The sequence below is a fragment of the Poecilia latipinna genome, unplaced genomic scaffold (assembly GCF_001443285.1).
Source record: "Poecilia latipinna isolate Pla-1442-1.1 unplaced genomic scaffold, P_latipinna-1.0 Scaffold244, whole genome shotgun sequence".
NCBI classification, from domain to species: domain Eukaryota; kingdom Metazoa; phylum Chordata; class Actinopteri; order Cyprinodontiformes; family Poeciliidae; genus Poecilia; species Poecilia latipinna.
Genome location: NW_015112860.1, coordinates 400294 through 423677, shown reverse-complemented (window position 1 = coordinate 423677; position 23384 = coordinate 400294). Strand labels below are relative to the sequence as shown.

The 23384-nt window shown below is 39.3% G+C and overlaps 1 protein-coding gene across 10 annotated transcripts in view; it reads left to right on the top strand.

Annotated features, from left to right (window-relative positions):
- The first annotated feature begins 202 nt into the window (after positions 1–202).
- Positions 203–23384, top strand: part of cdc42bpab (CDC42 binding protein kinase alpha (DMPK-like) b) — a 53257-nt gene continuing 30075 nt past the window's right edge. For all 10 annotated transcript variants that reach the window (XM_015032548.1, XM_015032550.1, XM_015032546.1 and 7 more), the window contains exons 1-8: positions 203–311; positions 6107–6190; positions 7649–7744; positions 9006–9154; positions 20139–20232; positions 22573–22773; positions 22867–23005; positions 23195–23304. In XM_015032548.1, coding sequence (XP_014888034.1) covers positions 249–311; positions 6107–6190; positions 7649–7744; positions 9006–9154; positions 20139–20232; positions 22573–22773; positions 22867–23005; positions 23195–23304 — 936 coding nt within the window. In that variant the 5' untranslated portion in view covers positions 203–248. The remainder of the gene's footprint in view (positions 312–6106; positions 6191–7648; positions 7745–9005; positions 9155–20138; positions 20233–22572; positions 22774–22866; positions 23006–23194; positions 23305–23384) is intronic.

The window sequence follows — 23384 nt, the reverse complement described above, 5'->3', positions numbered from 1 at the left end:
TTCTCTCAGCTACCACTAAAATAATGGGAAATTTTGCTGTCTCCATGCAACGGGAACAAATTATAACTACGCATTAAATATTTTTCTGATTTTGTTATATTGTTCCTGCAGCTTTCTTCTAATTCCTGTACGTCTCACCAGATAAAGAACGGTCTTCTGCTTTACATTCTAATGAAAACAATCAACTAATTTGATTCTCTTCTTTCTTTGTGTCTCCAGCCAAACCTTTCACTTCCAAAGTGAAGCAGATGCGTCTGCACAAGGAAGACTTTGAGATCCTGAAGGTTATTGGAAGAGGAGCGTTCGGCGAGGTAACGGACCATTTTGTTATTTTTTTTTTCGCCCCGATTTTGAAAACAGACCAACGCTCAATACTAAAGTGGAAATGTTATGTGCTTGATTAATCCATTTTAAAGACATTTAGGGGAATCGAAACAATCTTCATGCTTCATCTCAGACCTGGTGATCACCACCGTGACGTGACGTGACGTGACGTGACGTGACTTGAATGAGATAAACTTGTTTGTTTTTCATTTGAAAAGTCTGCAAATGTTTGGAATTTCCTCGGTTTTAACTTGAGGCATTGATGATTTCCCAGGTCAGCAGGTGTCTAGAAGAGATTCTCCTAAGCCTTTATTGCTACTTGCTCAAATGGGAGAAGACTGGGGTGTTTCTGCATTTGACAGTGATTTCCTTGCTGCTGCATTCCATCAGCAGTGTGTAGCGTTAGTCTGCCACCTGAGCATGACTCTACATGCTTCCCCAACGGAGCTCCCAGAATCCTTTTTCTGCTCCTAATCTTTGAATTTACTCTAAATTAGACAACCTTAGGAAGCAGGAAGTGTGATTTAAGGGATTTTAAAATCCATTTTATATGTCCATGCCTCTGGGGAGGTGAGGGAGTTTGAAAAAAAAAAAAAGTATTTGTCATTGAGTTTCAGGTAATGTCGTCAAAGAAGAGGAATGCTGAAAGGACAAGTATTGGAGTCCTTAGCTGCTAAAACAGGACATTTTCAAGGTGTCAGGTCTTTTACTAGAGTTGTTTGGAACCAGTTCTAGTTTGTGTCTGTGAGAGCGAGGAGACTGTTTCGCAGGTGTTTTCAGTAGAGATGCACTGATTAGAGATGATGTGATTAATGTTCAAGTTGTTTTTTTTTTTTTTCCCATTTTATTTTTTCTTCCAACTCCGACATGTCTTTTGCCAAGTCTGACTCACTTCTAGAGTTTTAATGAACAGCTCTAGCTAAATGGTTGGTTACACTAACCTTAAAGCAATAATCATAAACATCAGTTCCGCTAATGCTAATGTGCATGGTATTGAGTGGAAGCTAATGCTAAAGCATTTATTCAACCATGTTGATACCCGTCATGTGTCATTGACACAACATGTTTTATTGACCTCAACAGGGTCATATTTGTTACACTTCATAGTGATGTGATAAACCTTTCACTCATTTTTTTAGGTTTATAATTGTTGAGTATTGCAAACTCTGGGGCTGATGTTGGCTAATTGACCACTGTAGGGATTCAGACAGAAAGCACACAGGACATTAGTAGGTTTGAAACTGTTCACTGATGTATTCTAGATATCTCGCATCACAGGTGGAGAACATGAGGAAAGGAAAGGAAAGGAAATTGCTGCGTAAAACGTTTTCATCCACTTCAGAGATAATGACTATAAATGTCTAACTATTTGAAGAACAGGTGATATGTAATGCTTTAACACAGATGTTGAACTTTATTGAACTGAAAGCTAGCTAAGTTGGCGCCTTATTATTCATCCCAAAAAATGAATTTAGGCGAACTAAGTGCGCTAACTGTTTTCAAAGCTAGCAAAAATGCTAAAGCGCTCATAGATAAATTTGCTCTGCTATTAGCAGATTAGCAGAAGCCTGCTCACATCTGCTAATTATTTCTACTTTGTGGATGAATTGTAACTGCAACTTATTGGAAAATAAATCTGGTTCAGTAAAATTAGCTTGGCTTAGACCTTCTCTCTGATTAATTTGGGAACATTTTTTCCGACCACTCGGGGGAGACTGGTGGAGCTACAGTCGTTCCTTAGATATGGAGGGAAAAACTAAAGTAATGCAGCACATGTACTTTTCTGATGCTACAACTAAAGAGTTGCCATATCCTAATAATTACACCTGCTAAACACGCTGCCAGCATACATGGGACTATAGGAAACAATGTAAGAGTGGCTCAAGTTTCTCCATTTTACTAAAGCAAATAGAAACCGATATTTCCATATGTTATGTAAAACTCATTTGTTGCTGTCCAGCAGTAGTTTGACATGTGTCACATTAGGCAACAAAAACCACACATAGTTTGGAACCGCGTTTTTATTCATCAGTGAAAAATGTCTTTGGATGTCGTCTATTTTTTTTTTTTTTTGTGTATTTTATTTTAAGAAGAATTAATGCAGGGAGGGATAGATGAGGGCAAACTGTGAGAAAAAAAACTTTTTTTAAAGTCAGAGGAGGGGAGTGTGCGCTCAGGACAGTTTGATGTCATCCTCCGATTATCAGCAGCAGGAAGAGAGACGGTGCCAGGTGTGTGACGTAGTGGATCTGCACCGATGAATGGAGCGGTTTGTCCCGGCCCACTGACTGTGAGATCGCTTTATCAATATTGAGAGAAAAGAAAAAAAAAATGTTTGCGCAATGCAGCCTAGAATCGAATCTGATTTTTGTTTTGAACAGAGATGAAGATCAGAGCAGTAGAGGTGAAGGGGGAAAAAAAGAGAGAGGGGTCAAGGAAAGAACAAAAACAGAGGCACTGCCAAGATCACTTCTCTCCCTCCTTTCCTTCTGTCCTCCCTCATTCCTCCTCTCTAGTGAGAGATCACTGGGGGGAAATCCAAACACTGCAGGAATGTTATCATTGTATTGCATTAGCAGCATTCCCCTGGTTAATTTAATAGGATGCAGACCCCTCCGTTTCATAGCGCCGCTTTGTTTGCTTCCCTTCTTCCTACTTCTGTTTCAAATTTTCAAAAAAACTCTTCAAGTCCTTCTTTATGTCAGCGATTCAGACTCAAATAAATCTTGTTTTTGTAAAGAATGGAGACAAAAAAAAACATAAACGGTGTCCGTTGAAAGCAATGGGAATAACTTGAGTTTGTGTGAACTCGTGCTTTGGCTGTCTGCTCACAGCGGTTTGTCGCTGCTGCTTGTGCAGCTCCTTTTTTGGCAAAACTGTAAAGCTGGAGCCGAGGAAGTTTTTTTTTTCTTCTTCAAGGCTATGTTTAGCAATTAGCAGTCAGGGAAAGCTGGCAGTTGTTAATGTGGGATGGTGAGGTGGGTCGTCACGGCAGCGTGATCTTTAGGCATTGGTGACAAATAGCAGCTATAAAAGGAAACGTTGGGGAGCTTCAGGATGTTCTCTGTTATTTTCAAGACAATCACCACCGGTTCAGTGGACGAGATGGGAATGAAATGATGTGTATGTACAGAGTCTGGGTCAGGAAATCAGTCTCCAAGTTCAATATACTTGTTTACTTCCATTTAGTATCAATTTTACACAATTTCCATGGTATGTGTACATACAGGGGCAAAATCCAAGGTTCAGAAGGATTTGATGGCATTAATTTTTTAAAAATCCATTTAAACTTTCCTCAGATTATTTCAAGATGCATGGTTTTAATGCCTCCTGTCATGTTTTACAGAAAACTACTGTATGTAAAGGTTTCTAATATTACTAATAACGGTGGGACTTGATTCAAATTAAAATTTTTAATAGGGTTAATTGCACGGTCTGTACTTCATCAATCACAATTAATAGCATTTCAATCTAAAACTATATACTGACAAAATCAACAACATTTTAAAATTTTTCTGCTAATTTATTGAATAATTAGACATTTGAGCTCAGCAACCAAGATATTTATTGCTTTTAACCCGTCATTTGGGTAGATAGCAGCTATAAGTAATGAGGTTTATAAGACTAAAAACTGTGTGGTCCATAAAAGTTCAAATGTGGTTTAAAGAAAAACGGCACACATCGAACATCATCATAAACATTCATCGTAACCTGATGAATGAAAAAAGTAGTACATTTGGACGCTGTTCCTTTAAGGCTGTTCTTGTGGTGTTTTATTTTTTACAGAAGCTGTGGATAAGAATAAAACAGTTTTTTTTGTTCCTGTTACATTCCTGATATAAGAATCAATTAGCGTACATTGCAGCATGATTGGTCCAACTAGAGGCACAACAAGTTGATCATGCACCTATTACCTGACCTCTTCCACAGTGTTTCCTTCTACAAACAGCTTGTGTAGAGAGTGAAGGCGGTTTGCTGCAGACTCTGTCATTCCTGAGTCTGCAGCAAACTGCCAGACAGAGGACTGTTTCCATTCTTTTAAAAGAAGGCTTTAAACTGTGAAAGTTGTACAGAAATGTGCAAATGTTTCTTTTTCATCGATCACTGTGCGGCTCAGAGGCAAACAGACGGTGAACCGTGCAGTAACCTATACATCAGTGTCTGGAGATAAAACATCCCTCCATGCGAACCTTGTCCTTCTGCTTATCTGAGGCTGAGAAACAATTCAATAACTTTTTTTTTTGTTGCTGTTATTTAAGCAGGAAATAACTTTTCTTAAAGAGTTCTGTGGCACTGGGGAGCCAGCGCACTCACACATAATCAGAGAGGTAACCTGGGCGACCTTCACTGCTGCTCATTCTGGGTCTTCCCAGGTGTAAATGATTATTTTAATAATCGAGTAATTTATTATTGTGACAATTAATTTAGACCTTGAATACAGAATTGTACCATTCTGTAGAAGCTACTTAAGCTAGAAAAAGAAATATGAGAAAATGCAAGTAAATAAAACAGTTTTGTTCCTTTTTGTTAAACAAAAAGAAGGAAAAAAGTTCAGATTCAATGATTCAGACATTACTTTGTCTCAAGTTTGAAGTATTAAAAAAGATGAATGCCTCAATTTCAGCTTGAGGCAATAGTAAAAATGAACTTTTATATTATATTTACTTTGGTCTCAAGTTTGAGGTATTTAAGTAGTAATAATTTAAAGTGCAGAAACGGATAAAAAAAAAGTTTCACATTAAATAAAAAATAAAACTGCCTTTTATAATATACTTCACTTTCAGTCTCAAGTCTGAAGTATGTAAATAGATTTTTTTAACTTATTCTTCCTCTTATAGACTTTTCAAATGTCAATGTCAAATTTATTTATATAGCACTTTAAGACAGAACTGCACCAAAGTGCTGTACAAGAACGACAACACAAATGACAAAACAGAGCACAAAACAATACATCAGTTAAATGCCAAAATGTTTTGTCTTTTGGTCAGACAAAAGACAAAACAGCAAATCACAGTCATACAAATCAGCTTAAATTTTAGTAAGTATAAAGTTCTTCAAAACAATCAGATTGATGAAGTGGCAAAAATTGTAAATAGATATTTCTAAAATATTTTTTTCATGTGATTACTTGATAAGCAACTATTAAAAGTGATTAAATGGAGCTGGAAGATCTGGAGCAGAAGCTGAAATAGTGGAGAATCCCAGTTATGAGCCTGCAGAGAGGAAAGTCACACATCTGGAAGGATTTTAAACTGACAGCAGATTAAAATAAAACGACTCATTATATAATCTGAAATTGAGCTTAATGTTTCACTCTGTAATTTTTATGAATTGATCTAGAACGCATACTCTAGTGACATTTTGTTGATTTCCTCCTAACTCCATCATTTACTTCTAAAGAAAGTTAAAACTTCTTTCTTGTCTGCAGTTTTCCCCAGGGTTTCCTTTTCACATTTCTGGCTTTAAACCCCAAAGTTAAATGTATTTATATTTTGAATCCTTATCTCAAATTTCTGTACTTTCTTTCCCCACATGATTAACTCAGAATTTATCTCTTATTAAAATAATTCTCTGCAGGACTCTTTTTTTTTTTTTTTTTGCTAAGTTCACACACTAATGCCCTTTATGAGGAGAGCGTTTGTTTCTTTAAACTGTTGCAGTTGTTGTTCAGCTTCAACTCCCATTTCCTCCCAGGATAAGATGCAATACATACAGAAAATGCTTATGCAGTTTGATATTTTTCTTACGTCAACTAAAAATACATTTCTCCTTCTCTTTGCAGGTCGCGGTGGTAAAAGTGAGAAACACGGATAAGGTCTTCGCTATGAAGATTCTCAACAAGTGGGAAATGCTCAAGCGAGCAGAGGTTAGCACCAACTTTATTAGTTCTGGTTATCTGAAGCAGTCTGCTGCAGTAATCATGGAAATGCTTCAAGGAAAATAATGATGAAGGTTTTAAAAAAGAAAAAGAAAGAAAGGGCCTCCTGTCGGGAAAACCCACATCCTCTGTGGAGTTTCATTTGAATCAAACATTTGTTGATGGATTGCAGAACATGTCACAGCCTGATCTGCCCATGCGTGTTTTTCTCATCATCTCCTTCCTGACACCATCCTCACATTCCTGTTGGCCTGCTGGGTCTCTGAACTAGCGGCTCACATGTCACAAAGCAAAAAAAAACAACAAAAAAACAACACTCCACAGTATTTAGACGTACGTGCAAATACGCTTAAACGCCCAGAGGTAGAAAAAGTGACAGATCCACAGACGAGATCTGCAGAAATCTGCAACTGCTACAACCTGAAGAGATGGGGTGTTTTTATCCTCAGGCAAATAAAACTCATTTAGAGCCACAACTGTTACATCACTTTTAAAAGACAGTTTACACATTTCTATGAACCACCTTTTTTTTTTTTCTGGGCATTTTTTTTTGGATTCAAAATAAATATAAAATTGAACAAAAAAAAGGATGGATCTAGTTTTTTCAGTGGAAAATTATGCACAAGAATAATAATAATAATAAAAAATGTATTCCTACATAAATAAAAAAAACCCAGAACAAAGCATGTATGTCATACTTTAGGTTTAATTCTCTGTGGAAGTTCAACATAAATATTGCAGGAGGAAACGGCTAAAACTCTTCATTTATTATCATATCTATAGTTAAAATATTAGTAGGTTCTTTTACACTTTAACCAAAATTATTAAGAGATGATTCAGAGCCAAAAAGCTTCAGTCCCTCTTTATAGATATTAGATGTACACATCACTACCTTCCTAATTTAATAGCCTAATTGATTTTTTTTTTTTTGTTGCCAAAAATGATTTTGTAATTTTCTACCTAAATCATCTTTTGACAAAAAATAACAAGCCATTATTTTAGGAAGGTGATATAGATTTAGAACATATGGTGATGAAGTTTAAGTGTTTTTCTATTTCTTTTGATGGTTATTTCTTCATTCTGCATGTTTGTGTCGACCACAATACAAATATGAAGACCTTCTTTGAAAAGAAAAAAAAATTCTTCAATTGGTCCTCATCTGTTTCTTTCTCTGAAACACAGAGAAATAAGTGGCATAACAAAAATAATGGAAGGTACAGACCGGGTTTTTCGACTCTGAGGTCATTCGTGATATCAGGTCAGCTACCAAAGCTTCCTCACCGTTTTACTGTAGCATGGAAAAAACATTGTTTTGCCATGATTTATTCCTCCGGTTTACAGAAAGTCACCAACACAGGATTCACACACACAGACACACACACACGCACACTGCCAATGTCTGCAGGAATGTAGAAGATTTTAAATCGTCTTTGAATCTTTGTGTAGACGGCGTGCTTTCGAGAGGAGCGGGACGTGTTGGTGAACGGAGACAGCCAGTGGATCACCACCCTGCACTACGCCTTCCAGGACGACAACAACCTGGTAACACAGAATCCTTCCTCCTCTGCAGCCTGGGCAGTAGCACAGAAACATGTTTTCAGCAACTGACCTGCATGGAATCAATAATAGAAAGAAATGAATAATTCAACTCTGATGTCACCATTATAGAGATATTACTAATGCAATAAACACAAAAAAGAATCCGGTTTTATTAAGGGAGCATCCTGACGGCTCACTTCCTGTGGAGTGGGCTTAATGTGGGTGATGCTTGTATAAATAAACAGCTTACGCTTTTTGACGTTGCACATCCTGCATTGTGACTATTGCTCATACGAACATTGCGTTGTCATGCTGCAACAGCTCTGTTTGTGTGCGTCTGTGTCCATAGTAACGACATCGGTGTCGGGGTTGCATCACAGTATTTTTCTTAGTATTATTCTGATAACAATAAAAGTGACAATAAGAAACATTGTGACTTCTATTTTAGGGGTATAGCAGTCACAGCCTCATGAACACAAATACTGCTCTAGAAAAACATTCAGATTTGTAATCTGCTTCTTTAGGACACTAGTAACAAAAGAAGGTGATTTGTATCACTAAGCTGCACACGGTAACTGCATTTAAAGCTGCAGTATGCAACTTTAATTAAAAAAAATTTTTTTTTACATATTTGATTTTTAAACATCATTGATTGGAATTTATCACATCAAAGATAAATCTAAACACTACAAATGACAATACGATAAATGCCCACCCCACGTCAGTCACTTTGCTATTTCACCCTTTAGGGTGTTCTTAGTTAAAAAATATATATTTTTCTATCTCCCCAGGATGGGATCAGTGCTTTTGATTCCTCACTGTGGTGAAGATCAGGATTAAAACTAGTCTGGAAAACGGGAAGCCTGGTTATAAACAGGTCATATAAGTTCATGTAGAACACAAAAAGAAGTGTGTGGCTGGTCAGACGAACTTTGTCTCGCTTTAATTGGTAGCTGCAGGCATTCCTTCTCCCCTTAGCCGGACTGTTAGTCCTCCCTGCATGACCCTGAGCTGAAATGCCAGAACTGCTTGTCATTCCATTTCCCACATTCTCACAACAAATGCTCGACAACTCCCTAAGGCTTTAAAGATATTCACCGCGGTCCATCCTTCCATTTATTTTTAGGCGAACCCAAACACATGAAACTATTTAGGTGCGAGTTTAATATCCGTTTATATAAAGATGTGTATTTACTGTTCTCTTTTTTTTGTGTGTGTGTGTGTGTGTGTTTTTCCTGCATCATTGTGTTTATTTGCTCTCCAGTACCTGGTCATGGACTACTACGTGGGTGGCGACTTGCTGACTCTGCTGAGCAAGTTTGAGGACCGACTGCCTGAAGAAATGGCCAAGTTCTACCTTGCTGAGATGGTGCTGGCCATCGACTCCGTTCACCAGCTCCACTACGTCCACAGGTGAGGTGGCGGGATATCATGTGAAGGTTCCTGTTGGAACATATGCAGCCGTTTGTAAGCATGAAGCTAACGGAGCAATAACTCCTGATGATGGATGCTTGGTGTATTTACACTAGTGCTGCAGCTGGGGGAAATATTCCAGCTGGGGGGAGGCACATCAGCCTCTGGAGAGGCAGGATGTCAGAGTTCTGGAAAATGATTGCAATCAGTTGGCGACAGAAGTTAAAGGAGAAAAGCTCGATTGGTAAAATAATGTGTTATAGAAGAACAAATGGTCCAACATACCTGAGTAGTGAATTAGAGTGAATACTTTGAACACATGCAAAAGAATTCACAACCGGCGAAGTTCTTCAGATTTTGTCATGTCGCGAAAACAAACTTCAGGGAATTTAATTGGAATTTGATTTATTTTCGTTTATTTTCAGAAAAGATTTAAAAAGTGATACCCTTCAAAAAACCAGCTGTCAACCAGCAAGTAGAGTTTAGAACCATAGTTCGCCTAAAAACCTCCATCTCTGTCCAGTTGAAGTGAACTCTTCGATATTTTTTTCGACATTGGCAAAATATCGAAAAAGTTTTGCATATATTTGTCATGGGAAAGCAGCTACTATGAGCTGAAGAACTCTCTCCTTCCTCTCTCCGTGAGGAAGGGTCACCCGGTTCCTCCCTCGTCTCTTTTGCTTAGCTGTTCATCTCGTCGCGTCTAAAGGTGGAGCTACTTCTCACTTGACAAACAAAATGCCTCAAAGCTCACTGTTGAGACGGCACAGCTTGGGAAACTGTTTTCCTCTCTGACGTGGACGCCAAAAGAATTTTTTTTCCTGCCGACTAAAGATGCCCCTCGGGAACAGGATATGAGGCTCTTCCAGACAGGAAGTAGTCACATGGGCATGTTAACATAATTACAGCTTTACTTTCGCCGGGGGCCCGTCACAGCACAAACGAGCGAGAGAATGATGGATAGATGGAGGGAATAATGTGAGATAATTAGAAAAGAAGGGTGGGTCACAAAGAGGCAGAGATAAAGCTTGGCGACTTGGTATGTTGGGTGTGTCCAGGATTTTATTTTATTTTTTCCCCCTTGTCTGTAATACACCACCGCTCACTCAGACACACTGGGTGACAATGACAGAGTCAAAGACGCATGTAAATATAAATGTATGGAAAGAAAGGGAGCCAATAACGGCGAGCGGGAGCCACTAATTGCATGGTGTTGCTAGGGGCCGCGGGTTGGGGTTGGTGGATGGAAAGAAGGAGGAACGGGGAGGAGGGGGCCGCGCCGTTTCTCTTTTGGTCTGCCTGTGGACACTTTGGGACACTAATGACCGGCTTTAGAGGTGTGTGGGTGGGGGTGTGGTTGCTGTCACCAGCCACCCCCCCAACCCTTCCTTTGCTCTCACTTACACACACACAGACACACACAACTCTCGTGGGAGTTTTCGGTGCTGACTTTTGGAGAGGGTGGAGACGGCCGGGCAGGTCCCCCGAGGAGGGAGTGGAGGAGGGTGTGTCCTGCTGGCTAGCGCCGTCTGATGACTGTGTGTGTGTTTGCGTGTGTGTGTGTGTATGTTAGCATGCGAATCCGGATGTGTGTTTATCTCATTGCTATTTTCTGTGTCGTGCTGCTCTGACCCCTGGATGGTTCTGTGTTTTAATGGTTTTTAATTGAAAATACGGGATATTGTAGTTGATTTAGCTGTGGTTTACATGATGTATTTTTCTTATACACACACCTGGTATGATACGTCAAGTGTATTTGTATAGCACTTTTCAGCAACAAGGAAGTTCAAAATGTTGTACATCATAAACACATCATACAGTCACCAATTGTGAAACAATTTAACCACTAGAGGTGGCTAAATTTGATCACAATATTTTGTGGTACGATTGCGATAATGATAAAAGTCACAATGAGAACCATTTATTTGTTCTCTTTTAGGTAATTGTACAGTATCATTGCCCCACAAACAAATACTGCTGTTGAGAAACATTCCCATTAATGTGGTTCTTTAGGACTTCAGGCACAGAAAGTAGTGATTTGTTTCATTAAGCTGCACACAGTAACTGTACTTAGTCATATTTTCAAATTTGATATTCATTGAACAAACAGTGAAAAAAAGTTAATTTAAGAATCCAGACAGTACTAACAGTTTTGGGGTTTTCAAAAATATCTTTATTGGAATTTATCACAACAACAATAAATCAGAATTTTTATCATGACAAGAAATTTATCATGATAAACGATAAATAACCATCCCTAACAAACATTTTGTCAAATGCCATCATCAGAATCATCAAGCAGATACTCATGAAACTAGGCCTGTCACAATAACAAATTTTGCTGAGCGATTAATTGTCTAAAAAATTATTGCGATGAACGATAATAGTGTTTCAAGACCTTTTGACACTTATTTAATGGAAATGACGTAATAATGCATGCGATTTCCTGCCATAGATACATAAATTTTATTTTCAAAAGAACACATAACACTGGAACTGATAAACTAAATAAACAAAACAACCAAAAACAAAAATAAAATGTGTTCTCAGTCTCCATTAACAAAAAACGTACTTGAATAAAAACTAAACAACATAAAGCCAAAGTGGAAATAAATACTGCATTCAACCAAAAGAGTGCAGATTATGAAGTCTGTATACTATATTGGCCTTCAGTAATCACTAGATTTAAATAGAGAAGACGGGCACATCCAACTACCTAATACAGTAAATCATACTACACAATTTTTTGCCCCCATTTTCGCCTTACGATAATCTTTGAACGTTGGTCGATCTAAGATTGTCGCTGGTGATTTCGTAACCGATCATCCTGCAGTGTGATTTAGATCGTCGTGACCGCTCATCTAAGTCAGGGGTTTTCCCCGACTGGGAGCTTAACGCAGCCTGTTGAATATGACAGGTAGCCAATCAGAAAGCGGATTCTCCTCCTGCTTTCTGAGGGGAAATTACGGAGGGGAATCCCAAACAGCTGACACGGCGCAACCCGAAGTCCAGCGGACATTGTAGATGATATGTGGAAACAACATTAATATTTATTCAACGTTTCGTGCAAAGAATATAGAAATGACAAGGAGAGGAGTTGGAGCCAAATTGCTACCGCAGTTGATAAACCCGGTAACTTTTCAGCTGTTCTTTGTTAATGTGACATAAATAGGTTATAATGATTTTCATTCAGCCTGGACTTTACGCTGACTCTAGCCACATGCATCACAGGTAGATTCTAGTAAAGCATGGATTAATGCCTGGTTTTAAAATTAGTTAACCGGACTTGTAGCCATTATTTTGTGCCCATGTGGCTGGACACCACACGGCATGACGAACCCGATCGAACCGTTATACCTAGGATTTCTGTCGGCTAATGTGTCTCTCAGGTTTTGAAAATGGGCCGACAACTCTTTTAGTGTGCGCTGGGCATTACACTAAGGAAATAGGAAGGGAGGGTCAGTGGAGAGCACCAGAGTTGAGCCTTTTTCATTCAGTGTCATCAACAGAAAGAAAAAAACGGCATGAAGAGACGATAAATCCGATTAAAATGAGGTCGATAGGTTTAATTTGTGTGATTAATTGATTTATCGTTTATCGCGACAGGCCTACATGAAACATGTTCATCGATGCTCCACTAACTACTAATCAAAATGAACTCTAAACCAGCGGGGGTTTAGCCTCGTTTTAATGTAACTCAGTGTTTGAGCGGTTTTGCAGTTTTGTGGAAGTTTGTTCCAGATGTATGGAGCATAGAAACTGCATGCTGCTTTCTCCATGTTTGCTCCTGGGCATGAAGATTAGACTAGAGCCAGAATACCTGAGGTAGTTTATCATCATGAACCTTACAGGCTGTAGGTCAGACCACTGAGGTGACGCATTACCACTCCAATGCTTGAGCCACAGATGTCCACTTTAAAGACCCCTGGAGGGACATGCTGCTTTCTATTAATTGAACAGCATCTGATGACATCAACACCTTCTCTTAATGACATTGTTGGCCTCATCTGGCAGTTTTTTCTTTTTTAAATGACCACTACTACAAATAGACAGGAGCCAGATTGATGATATTCCAGTGTATGAATTTCAGTTTATGTTAACAGCATCACAGTTGTCATTCCAGTGTCATTTGTGCAATATTAGGTGCAAAGGATGGCCAATAGCCAATCAGCCTTTTCAGCATAAGTTTCAGGTTTCGCCACCGTGCCTTATAGCTGATTAGATATTATAAAGAGTGGAGGGAAAGGAGAAAATGAGAACGACTCGAGAGGAAACTGCAGATGAAACGGTAAAGGTCACCAGTTTGGCTGCATTTCAGATACTTTAAACCCAAAACCAATCGATAATTATCGACTCATACGAAGCCCTTATCAGATCGTGATAGATCCAGTCCTGAGCATGTCGCAGTAAATCAATTAATCACATGATAAATTAAAACAAACTCGGTAATTTCCATTTTCATGATTTATAATTTTTTGCTTTTGTCTCTTTCTACCAAAAAAATAATTTTAATATTTCTGACCAAGAAAGTCAACCTGTTTTTTTTTTTTTTTTTTTTTAATCATTTTTAGTTTTTTTTTATTTACTTTTAATTGGCTGTTGTACTCCAAATTGCACCGACTTAACAAATTACAGTTGAATTGTGATTACGTTTGGCCAAGCTTGTAAAGCTATTGGTGTATTTAAATTTGTTGTGCAGTGCAGAGTTATCAAATATTAAGAACATTTATGTCTGTTTTTTTTTTTTTTTTTTAAAGGAAACATTTTAAGTCAACACAGCACTGTTTTGTGTTGTATTGTCCGATACTAATCCTCAGATATCTGCATTGGTATAGAAGTGCAAAAAGTGGATCAGTGCATTCCTTGTCCTCACATCTTATTAAAAGCATTTTAAGCTGTAGGAATGGATTTAGTAAGTAAGATTAGCATCGCTAGTTACTTCATATGTAGCAGTCGGCACCATTACAGGAGTTGTTGTGATTATGTGATTGAGGGAATCTTGAGGACTTCTGCTACAGCAAACAATGTAGGTTGTTCAGTCGGTTTAATTTAAAAATGGGCCAATCATGAACAGCTGAATGAATCTGGATTATTTGTCAACTTCTCTTACATAAACAAAACTATCTAGACCTTTTGTGTTCATTTTTTTCTTAGCTTCCCAAAATGTCAGCCTAATGAAAACGAATTCTTCCCTTCCTGTTGACACTGATGAAGTTGAGAGGAGACCAGATGAAAGAAACGAGGTGCAAAAAGGCCTCGAGGTCCATCTTCTGTCTCCTTCAGTTGAATCCCATGAGAGTCGGATGCAGAGGGGGGTGTATGTGTGTGCGTGTCTATGTGTGTGTGTGCGTGTGCGCGCGCATGCCTTCATTTGTTCAGTGGTCAGTGGTCTGCGTGGCCTCCCAGAGGACCCTGACAAATGTTTCAATGGACCATGTCAGCAGGCTTTGTGCTGCCTAGCACCACATCTGTCTGCTCCAACACTGATGCTTAGAGTCTGATTGGAGAGGCGGGTGGGGGAGGGTGCTGGGATGGGGATGGGGAACAAGCATCAGGCTGTAAAGAGAAAGCTGTGGAGATCTGTTGTAATGACCAAGAAACCAAACACACATTATATACTCTGTTGTGTGTTTAAAGAAAAGCTACATTAACTTTAATGTAACTTCTGGTCCAGATCTGCACGGTCGCCGATGCATGTGCTCATGTGCGAACTATTGATCATGGTCTTTGTCTGCTTTCCTATTGATCAGAGCCATGTGCTTCCTTAGAACCTGCTGATCGTACTCAATCACTGCTCGTGAAAGGGTCTCTGTCATGTTAGCTTGCATTTGAATAGAGTCCAGTGTTCCACTAGTTCTCAATGTGCTAGCCACATAGCGGTCACCTCCTTTGGGGAAATGTTACTCTACATCAACATGCATCAGTTCATGAACTCCTCTTGCATCATTCAGAAACTGACGTATTAATCAGTGCTGGGACTTGATTTAAATGTTTGAATTAATTTCAGGGTCTGTAGTTGAAAGCCACATACATTGGCAAAATAAGCAAAATTTTAAATTCAAAGACCCTTTTTTGTTGCTAAATTATTGAATAACTAGACACACAAGCTCATCAGCAAGGATGTTTATTGTTTATGCTTTTTATTAAAGTTATTCAACCATCAGATTAGTGCAAAGTGCTATTCTAGACATTCTGTTTTCCAGTATTTCAGGGACCTGATCATTCCTAGAACTTCTTTAGAAATGTTAACTCTAGACGTTGACATTAGCGTTGTGCTGCTGCAACATGTTTAGCATAGAGATGCTAGGCTAACTCTATTTAGCACAATTTGAACACAACAATAGTCTTTTCCAACACCAATCAGATTTTTTTTAAAGCAAAAATTAACCCACGGTACGCCAGGAGAAGTGACTTCATCATTCATTGCTGTTTGCAGTTGTAACTTGTGCGTCAGATTTGTGGGTGTACCAGAAACATGCAGATACAAAGGTTCCAGCTCAGGACTTTTGTATCCAGATAAAGATCACCGTCTAGCAAAATTCTTAGCATCATTTTAAATCAGACGTTACACCTCAGGAATCGCTTGACAGAAAATTTGAGCAGAAACAATTGGTGTAATTAGTTTGTGTCATGTCTTTGAAGAGATTACCTTTTCCTGTGATTTCATAAAAAAAAAAAATCTTATTCTTTCATAGTTTTCTTTTAGTTTTCCAATAGTTCATTCCATATCTTTTATGTCCTAGAGAATGAATGGCTTGTCAGCCATCTGTGTATTCACCTGGAGATTCTATCTGGTGTGACACCAGCTCTTCACGTCATGAATTAGCAGGAATCCTGTTAGCGCGTAGCCGTCTTTGCAGGTCCTCCAGTTGCTGGCGTGCACAAAGCGTGAGGCGCCATCCAGATGGCCCTCCCAGATGGATGCTGCGGTCTTAGCAGAGATTACCTTCCTCTATTCCCGTCCCTGCGACGCTCCTTAAGACTGCTGGAGCCCCGTGACACACTAGCCCAATTACTGTGATCACTCATCTAGCATGGAATCACAGCTATTCTGCTTTGTTCACAACTGGAAGGCAGCTAATGTGCTGTCAGACTACATCTGCTAATATATTTGTGTGACCCACACAAATATATGGTGGGCCATAGATTATTAGGTTAGTAATCGGGTAAATCTGAGGCAAGGAAACAGATGAGTTGAGTAGCAGTGGGACGACGTGGGCTAGCGCTAAGTGGTTTATCAGTAGCAGACTCCATCCTCTGTACCATTGATACGGCAAGCTAAGGTCAACTTATGCTGTCTGCTCTATGGCAGAGCAGAGGTCTTAGGAGCAGATTAACACTCTCCAGCTACTGGAGAGTGTTACGCACGCACACACACACACACACGCACACACACACACACACACACACACACACACACACACACACACACACACACACACACTCCGCTGCAGAGCCACGTGCTTGTCGTCTGGTCCAAGTTTTACGGTTATGATTTGTGAGGTTCTGGAGTCAAGAAAATGTTGGTTTCTAACATTTAGATGAATGTTATGAAGCCTGGCAACAGTGAAGCTTAGATGTTAAAAGGTCCCTCAGAGATCTCCAGATTTATATTTTCTGTATCATGAAGATATTTTATGATTCAGCAGTGTACTTTTAGTGATAAATAAGAAAAAAAAAATAGGACTTGTGTGTAATGTTTTTCCATCAAACGAGGTTTGGTTGCTCCAGACTTGAATGCATTCCAGTGGAGTTTGTGGTTTTCATTTAAAATCAGATATCTATGGCAGATGACACATTTGTGATGGTCAGGCACATTTCTGAAAGTTTTCTAGTCTAATGTAGATTCAGGTTTAATGGAAACAAGTGTGGGGTTTACATAATTGTCGTCTCTCATGTCACTTTAACCTGTGGTTTTCTGCACCGAGCTTTTAGTGTCGTGAGGTGGCGAGTCCATCCAGCTGCTCCCGACCCGCAAAATGCGAGCATTAACGGTGGCAGAAAATGATGGGGGCTTCACATGTGGCTTTGAAGAGACCTCGGTTGACATCAGAGCAGTCTTTGAAAGTCTGTCGCTGCTGTAAGATGGAAAATCTCCCTGGTGTGGGCAGGACTTGCATCACTGAGGAACTTAAACTAATATAAGGGTGCCTCGTTGGCTTGAACTGTTTACTTCCTGATGTTTGGTAACAGAGAGCTATATTCAGCCTGAATTAGTCACTTACTGCAAAATTTATTAGACCGAATCATCCAAATTTGTTTTGTTTTGGTCATTTATTTCAGAATAGTTTTTGTGTTTTTAGCCGCCTCGTCATGTCTCGTTTTCTTAGAGGTAAAAAAAACAACATTTTGCTTAAGCACTGCGAATCAATTTCACTCAGTTTCTTAGTGGAGGATTATCCATTTCATTGACAATTACAAAGAAAAGTAATCATACCATTTATGGTTGCGAATAAAACGTCATCTCAGTGTCAGTGGGTGTAGTAAAAATATCACAGGAGGCTTTTTGGAAAACATTGTTGACTGATTTAGTCCAGGCTGACACTTTAGATGCAGAGCATTACTGTAACATTCAGCTTTTTGGATAAATAAATAATAAGCTCTGGCTTTTTCATTCAGTTTACACTTTCAGTGTAAAGTGTTTGTTTTGCTTCAGTTTTCACATGAGATTCAGTTTCATTTAGTAAATGGGGAACAAAGTGTGAAGAAAATCCAATATTTCTCAATAAAATCCTCGTTGCTTGATATTCTAATATCATGCAGCTGTAAAAAAAAAATTCTCAAATGTCAAATTTAATTAGTTTTACTGTGTGTTAATTAGTACTTTTTGTATGCTGACAGAAACCACTTCCTGTAGCCTCATTGCCATCTTTTCCTTGCAGTAGATTACAGAGAAGCCTTATAAATCAGGGCTGTAGAGCAGGTGTGAGCGTCTCTAGGGTGGGTGTTAGTTGGCGTATGGTCGGTGGCCGGAGCCAATCACAACAGCAAAAGCTGACATGAGTTGGGAGCCGCGCTGGTTGACTGTGTTCCTGTTTCAAGCCTCAGGTTTGCTATTTTAAGCGGGAACACGCTTGAGTCACCGGACAGAAACACTCACGCCCATGATGAAACAAAATGAGTGGGCGTTTAGCCTAACTGGGGATGTTTGAGTTTTGCTTTGTGCTGTGTGTTAGAAAATATTATTCTAACACACACTCCTTTGTAGAAAGCTTTTATGACAGGGACAGACTATATTTAGTCTGGTTAGTGGGTCACTGTGGTGTTTCTGTTTTATAGCAGTCTAGGGCTCAATTAAAGTCACCCCTGACCACCTGTCAGAGATCATATTTGATGTCCTGTCCCTTGTTCTCTACACACTTGACTCCTCTTAGCGCCTAGAAATGGCATCACTAAAGTTGCTGTATGTAACTTTTACAAAAATATGTTTTTTCCATATTTGTTAAAACTGTCACCATGTCCTGACTGTGTAACACGACACAGATCATCTGTGTAAAGATCAATCTGCTCTGCCTCCTCCCAGTGCTGCTATTGTCATCTGAAGAAATGCACCTCTCTCACTCAAAAGCAACCAATCAGAGCCAGGAGGAGGAGCTTAGTGCTGTCAATCATTCCAGTGTACGCAACATAACTGTTACAGAAAAACTGTTTATTTACTGTTATGCTAACTAGCCTTAGCATTCATGGCAGGACTGGTTGTGGGGAACTAGCAGTAGCGTAGCAGAGAGTAAGGGGAGGATGTCAGCAGCGAGTACACAAGCTGATTGACAGTGATAAGTTCTGCCAATGCGCTCTGATTGGTTGTTTCCTGTTAGCACTAGGAGAAGCCAGACTAGCTGAATTTTTCCATAAACGTTATGTACCAGTTTGATGCTCTTCTGCTTTTTGTTGGGACAATTTTGAAAAACAAACTTTTAATCCAGGGGGATCAAACTCCACTGTTAAGCAATATATTTTTTTTTCCCATCAAATCTGCTGTAGCAACATTACTGAAACCCCGAAGAGTTTAATGTTAAAGCAGGTGAAGCTTTTCAATGTGTACTTTGCCCTTTGAAGTTGATCAGAGGGCTGGAGAATCTTTAGTCAGTAACTCAATACTTTTTGTTTTCCTTGGATATAAATATAACGGTGACACAGAGGCGTTTCTTGAAAATGAGAAAGCCTGGTGAAGTTTGAATAAACAACAGATAGAAGTGTTTTTGTCTTGTTCAGACTAAAATCCCGTCTGGAACTGGGTATTTTAAAAAAAAAAAAAAAGCGACTTGGACTAAACTTTAACTAAATGACTGTGGGATCAAAGGGAAATAAATGTCGGTCTCATGATTTGGTCTAAGTGTGAAAATGTGAAACGGTGAGGTCAGGGTGAAAGATGCTGATTGATACAAAAAAACATTCAGCCAATTTAGGTGGTGGAGAGGGAGGAAAGAAAACCTTGTATCCTAAGGTAGAATTATTTTCTGCTGACTGGAGTCAAACCACAGGCTGTATGTGAAAATGTAAACTTACCATCAGCAGTAATAATGCAGAACAGATGCAGGGAACACGAAAACGTACAGAAACTGTTTGGCAACCTCCTTTTTTCCACAAAAACAGCAGGAAAAGGAATAACGCAGTAGGTTGGTTTATCTTTCTTTTATCTGTGTGTAAAGCTAATTCCCAAATCATACACTCAACTCATTTTTCTCTGTATTCAATTTCAACTTATCCTACTGCTGATAAATGGAGCCAAAGGAAAATTACACTTAATTCAATCACAGAACTGAGCTGAATTATTATCCGCCGTATTTACAGGCAAATCAAGACCGCTCGAATTCCTGATGAGAACCGATCGCAGCTCCCAGGAATACGAGATGATGAAGTGTGTGTTTTTTGGATGTCCTAAAAGGTGTTTTGATTGGAAGGCGTTTTCAGGAACCGCTCACTCAGTTTGACTTTTTTCCCCCTTCTTTCCTTTTGTCCCTTTCTCCCCTCTCTCTCTTTTCAGGGACATCAAGCCTGACAACATTCTGCTGGATATGAACGGCCACATCCGCCTGGCCGACTTCGGCTCCTGCCTGAAGCTCATGGAGGATGGGACGGTAGGTTTTGACTGCGCTGCTGCCGCCGCTGCTGCTGTTGTTCCTCCCGGTCCAAAGCAAACAAAACCAGAGTTTTACTAACCTCGCTGCCTTAACCCTGGGGGTCTCCCATGAGGAGTGTGCGGTTCGGCTGCTTGGTCTGGCTTGCAGGTTGCGATTCAGACGATTCTCCTGATGTTACAGGAAGGAAAACTGAAGAGATGAAATGAAAGATTACAGAGCGGAAAATGCTAATAATAAGGGCAACAGCTCCAAGTCTGAAAGTGGGATGAAAGTGATGCAGAGACTCCAGTTACCCCAAAAAAAATAAGATTCCTTGTTTTAATCAGTTACATTAATTCATTTAAATGGTGTACTTTACTAAATAGCACAAAAAGATGTTTATGAGGAGAGGAAGCAGAACTGCTACGTAAACATAGCAAAGGTACAACAATGTAAAATGTAACATAAACTATTTTTAAGCACCATATTTAGTTAACAAGATCTTAGAATTGCTTTTTTGTTTTTGTCAAATGGAGACAGCAGCAGAAGGCAGTGTTTGTAAGGCAGAAACATATTTTAAATGTTAAACATAGCTGCTTTTTTTTTTACTTTATCTGTGCAAAGATGGCAATTTCTTCATCTTTCAACATTCAGAAGGCATGGAAAAGAAAACCTCCGCCTCCTCCACTAACCCCTAACTTTTCCAATGGGTACTGCTTAGTAACATGATGCATGTTTTTTTTTTTTGTTGTTGTAGCCTAAAGCAGTTTGATAAGTGTCAAACTTATCAAAACAATCTTCGTAATTAAGCCTCGAAGCGTTCATGCATCACTCTGTACTTGATAATACAAAACACCTAAGAGGATCCTCTCTCTACTGGAGTCTGAATGTTGGGTGAACACAATAATGCTATGAGCAAATATGCTACACATTTTAAACAAAACCAGGATAACTTTGATTAAAAATGAGGTGGTCCTAAAGTTGATATCTTTACTTCATTTTTACAGCATTCTGACAGCTTGAAGGAAGAAATATGTGTAGGAGTTGTGTGGTTTTGCTTTAGATGTTGCTGAGCAGCCTGGCTAACGGTTTCATAAAGTTCATTTAGTCGGTCTGAAGATCCTCTGACGACGATCACAGCCCTGCTCCTGCACTGAATCCTGAACCGAGTCAGGACACTGCAGTGAGCCTCTCCTGTCTGCCTTGCTACTGCTGAGCCACCACTGATGAAATGAAACCCAAGTCATAACCAGTGACTGTAACACTGCCATGAATCTGCATTATAAAATGAATTGAAAAAAGAAACCTCACTGTTCACATTCATTTATTTTTATTATACTCTGAGAAGTCTTTAAATGTAACTTCATCATCCTTCGTCTTGATGTTTGCCTTTCTCTAAGGCACAAGGCAGGTTTTCATGCTCTATTCTGATTTTTTGCTGGAATACAATTTTTTTTTTTATTTAGTCGTGGTTAATACTAGTGAACCAATCAGTAAATCAAGTTTATTTGTGTAGCACATTTCAGCAACAATGCAGTTCAAAGTGCTTCACATCATAAAAACACAGAAATGCAAACTCATAACAGACACCACTCGGTCAAAAATTGAGAAAAACGGCTACAAACGTTACATCATCAACATCATCAATACACATCAAATATGTTGGTCAGCATTTCCTTTATTATAACTCAAAAGCAACTCTTTGAATGATGCGACTGCAATCAGACTCCTGTGTGAACGGTTTACTGTGCAGAATAAGAACGTAGACGTCACACAGCAGCACACTGTTTACTGAAGTAACAACGGATTGATGTTGGTTTATTCAGCAACAGAAACTGACAGAATTGTCACAAAATCATAAGAAGGCAAACGAAGATGAAAAAAGTATGGCACAACTAATAGCGATGGTCTTTTGTGGAGCATTGACTGCAACTTCTATAGAGAAGTGTGTTTGGGTGTGTAGTTGGAGCTTAGAGTGGTGGGACTGTGATGCTTCACTGACTTCTTCTTCTGCTGCAGAATTCTGACATGTCTCACATTAACGACCTAAAGTTTAATGAAACTGAACATGACTGTTCTGACTGCAGACGCTCTGAAAACTACAAACTATGTATCTGTTTCAGTACCACATACAGAAATGGAGGAAATCAGATGTTTTTATAAAAGATTGGAATTGTGCCATTCAGACTGTGGTGAAAAAGTCAGAGATGTGTCAGATCTGAGCAAAAAAATAAAAAATAAAAAAAAAATAATCAGATTTGTGTGATTGTAGGGTGTGTTTATGTTTACGCTCTCTCTGCCGCGTTCCATTCAATGGATTCATTGGATCCTAAGTGGTGTTTTGCTTTCCACTGCCAGGTCCAGTCCTCTGTGGCAGTAGGAACTCCAGATTACATTTCCCCCGAGATCCTCCAGGCGATGGAAGACGGGAAGGGCAAGTATGGACCCGAGTGCGACTGGTGGTCCCTGGGCGTCTGCATGTACGAGATGCTGTACGGGGAGACTCCTTTCTATGCAGAATCCCTGGTTGAAACCTACGGGAAAATCATGAACCACAAGGTGAGCCAACTGGAGTTTAGCGGAGCCGACCGGCGGGTTTCGTTTGTTGTTTTCTCACACTCTCAGCTGTCTGATGTCATTTCCTTCCAACAGGAGCGATTCCAGTTCCCACAGCAGATAACAGACGTGTCAGAGGAAGCGAAAGATCTGATTCGCCGCCTCATTTGCAGTCGGGAACACAGGCTGGGTCAAAACGGCATTGAGGACTTCAAACAGCACACGTTTTTCACTGGTACACACAGAGTTCTTCCTCATCCTGATACTCAGTGTGAATATAATTACATACCTGACATCACTTATACCTCAATATCATGAATTATTATAATAATAACTTATTATTATTATAGCATTTTAATCGGAATTCATTGTGTCATTGTGTGGTGTTGTTAATTGTACCAACTTGTGTTGTTGCTGCTTTCAGGCATTGACTGGGACAACATTCGTACGTGTGAGGCCCCCTACATCCCAGAAGTCAGCAGTCCTACAGATACCTCTAACTTTGACGTAGACGATGACTGTCTAAAGAATTCGGTAAGGTCTTATTTAGTAAAACAAGACCAAATGCTCCATAACAAATATATGCAGTATTTGTTATATTTTGTAAAAATCAC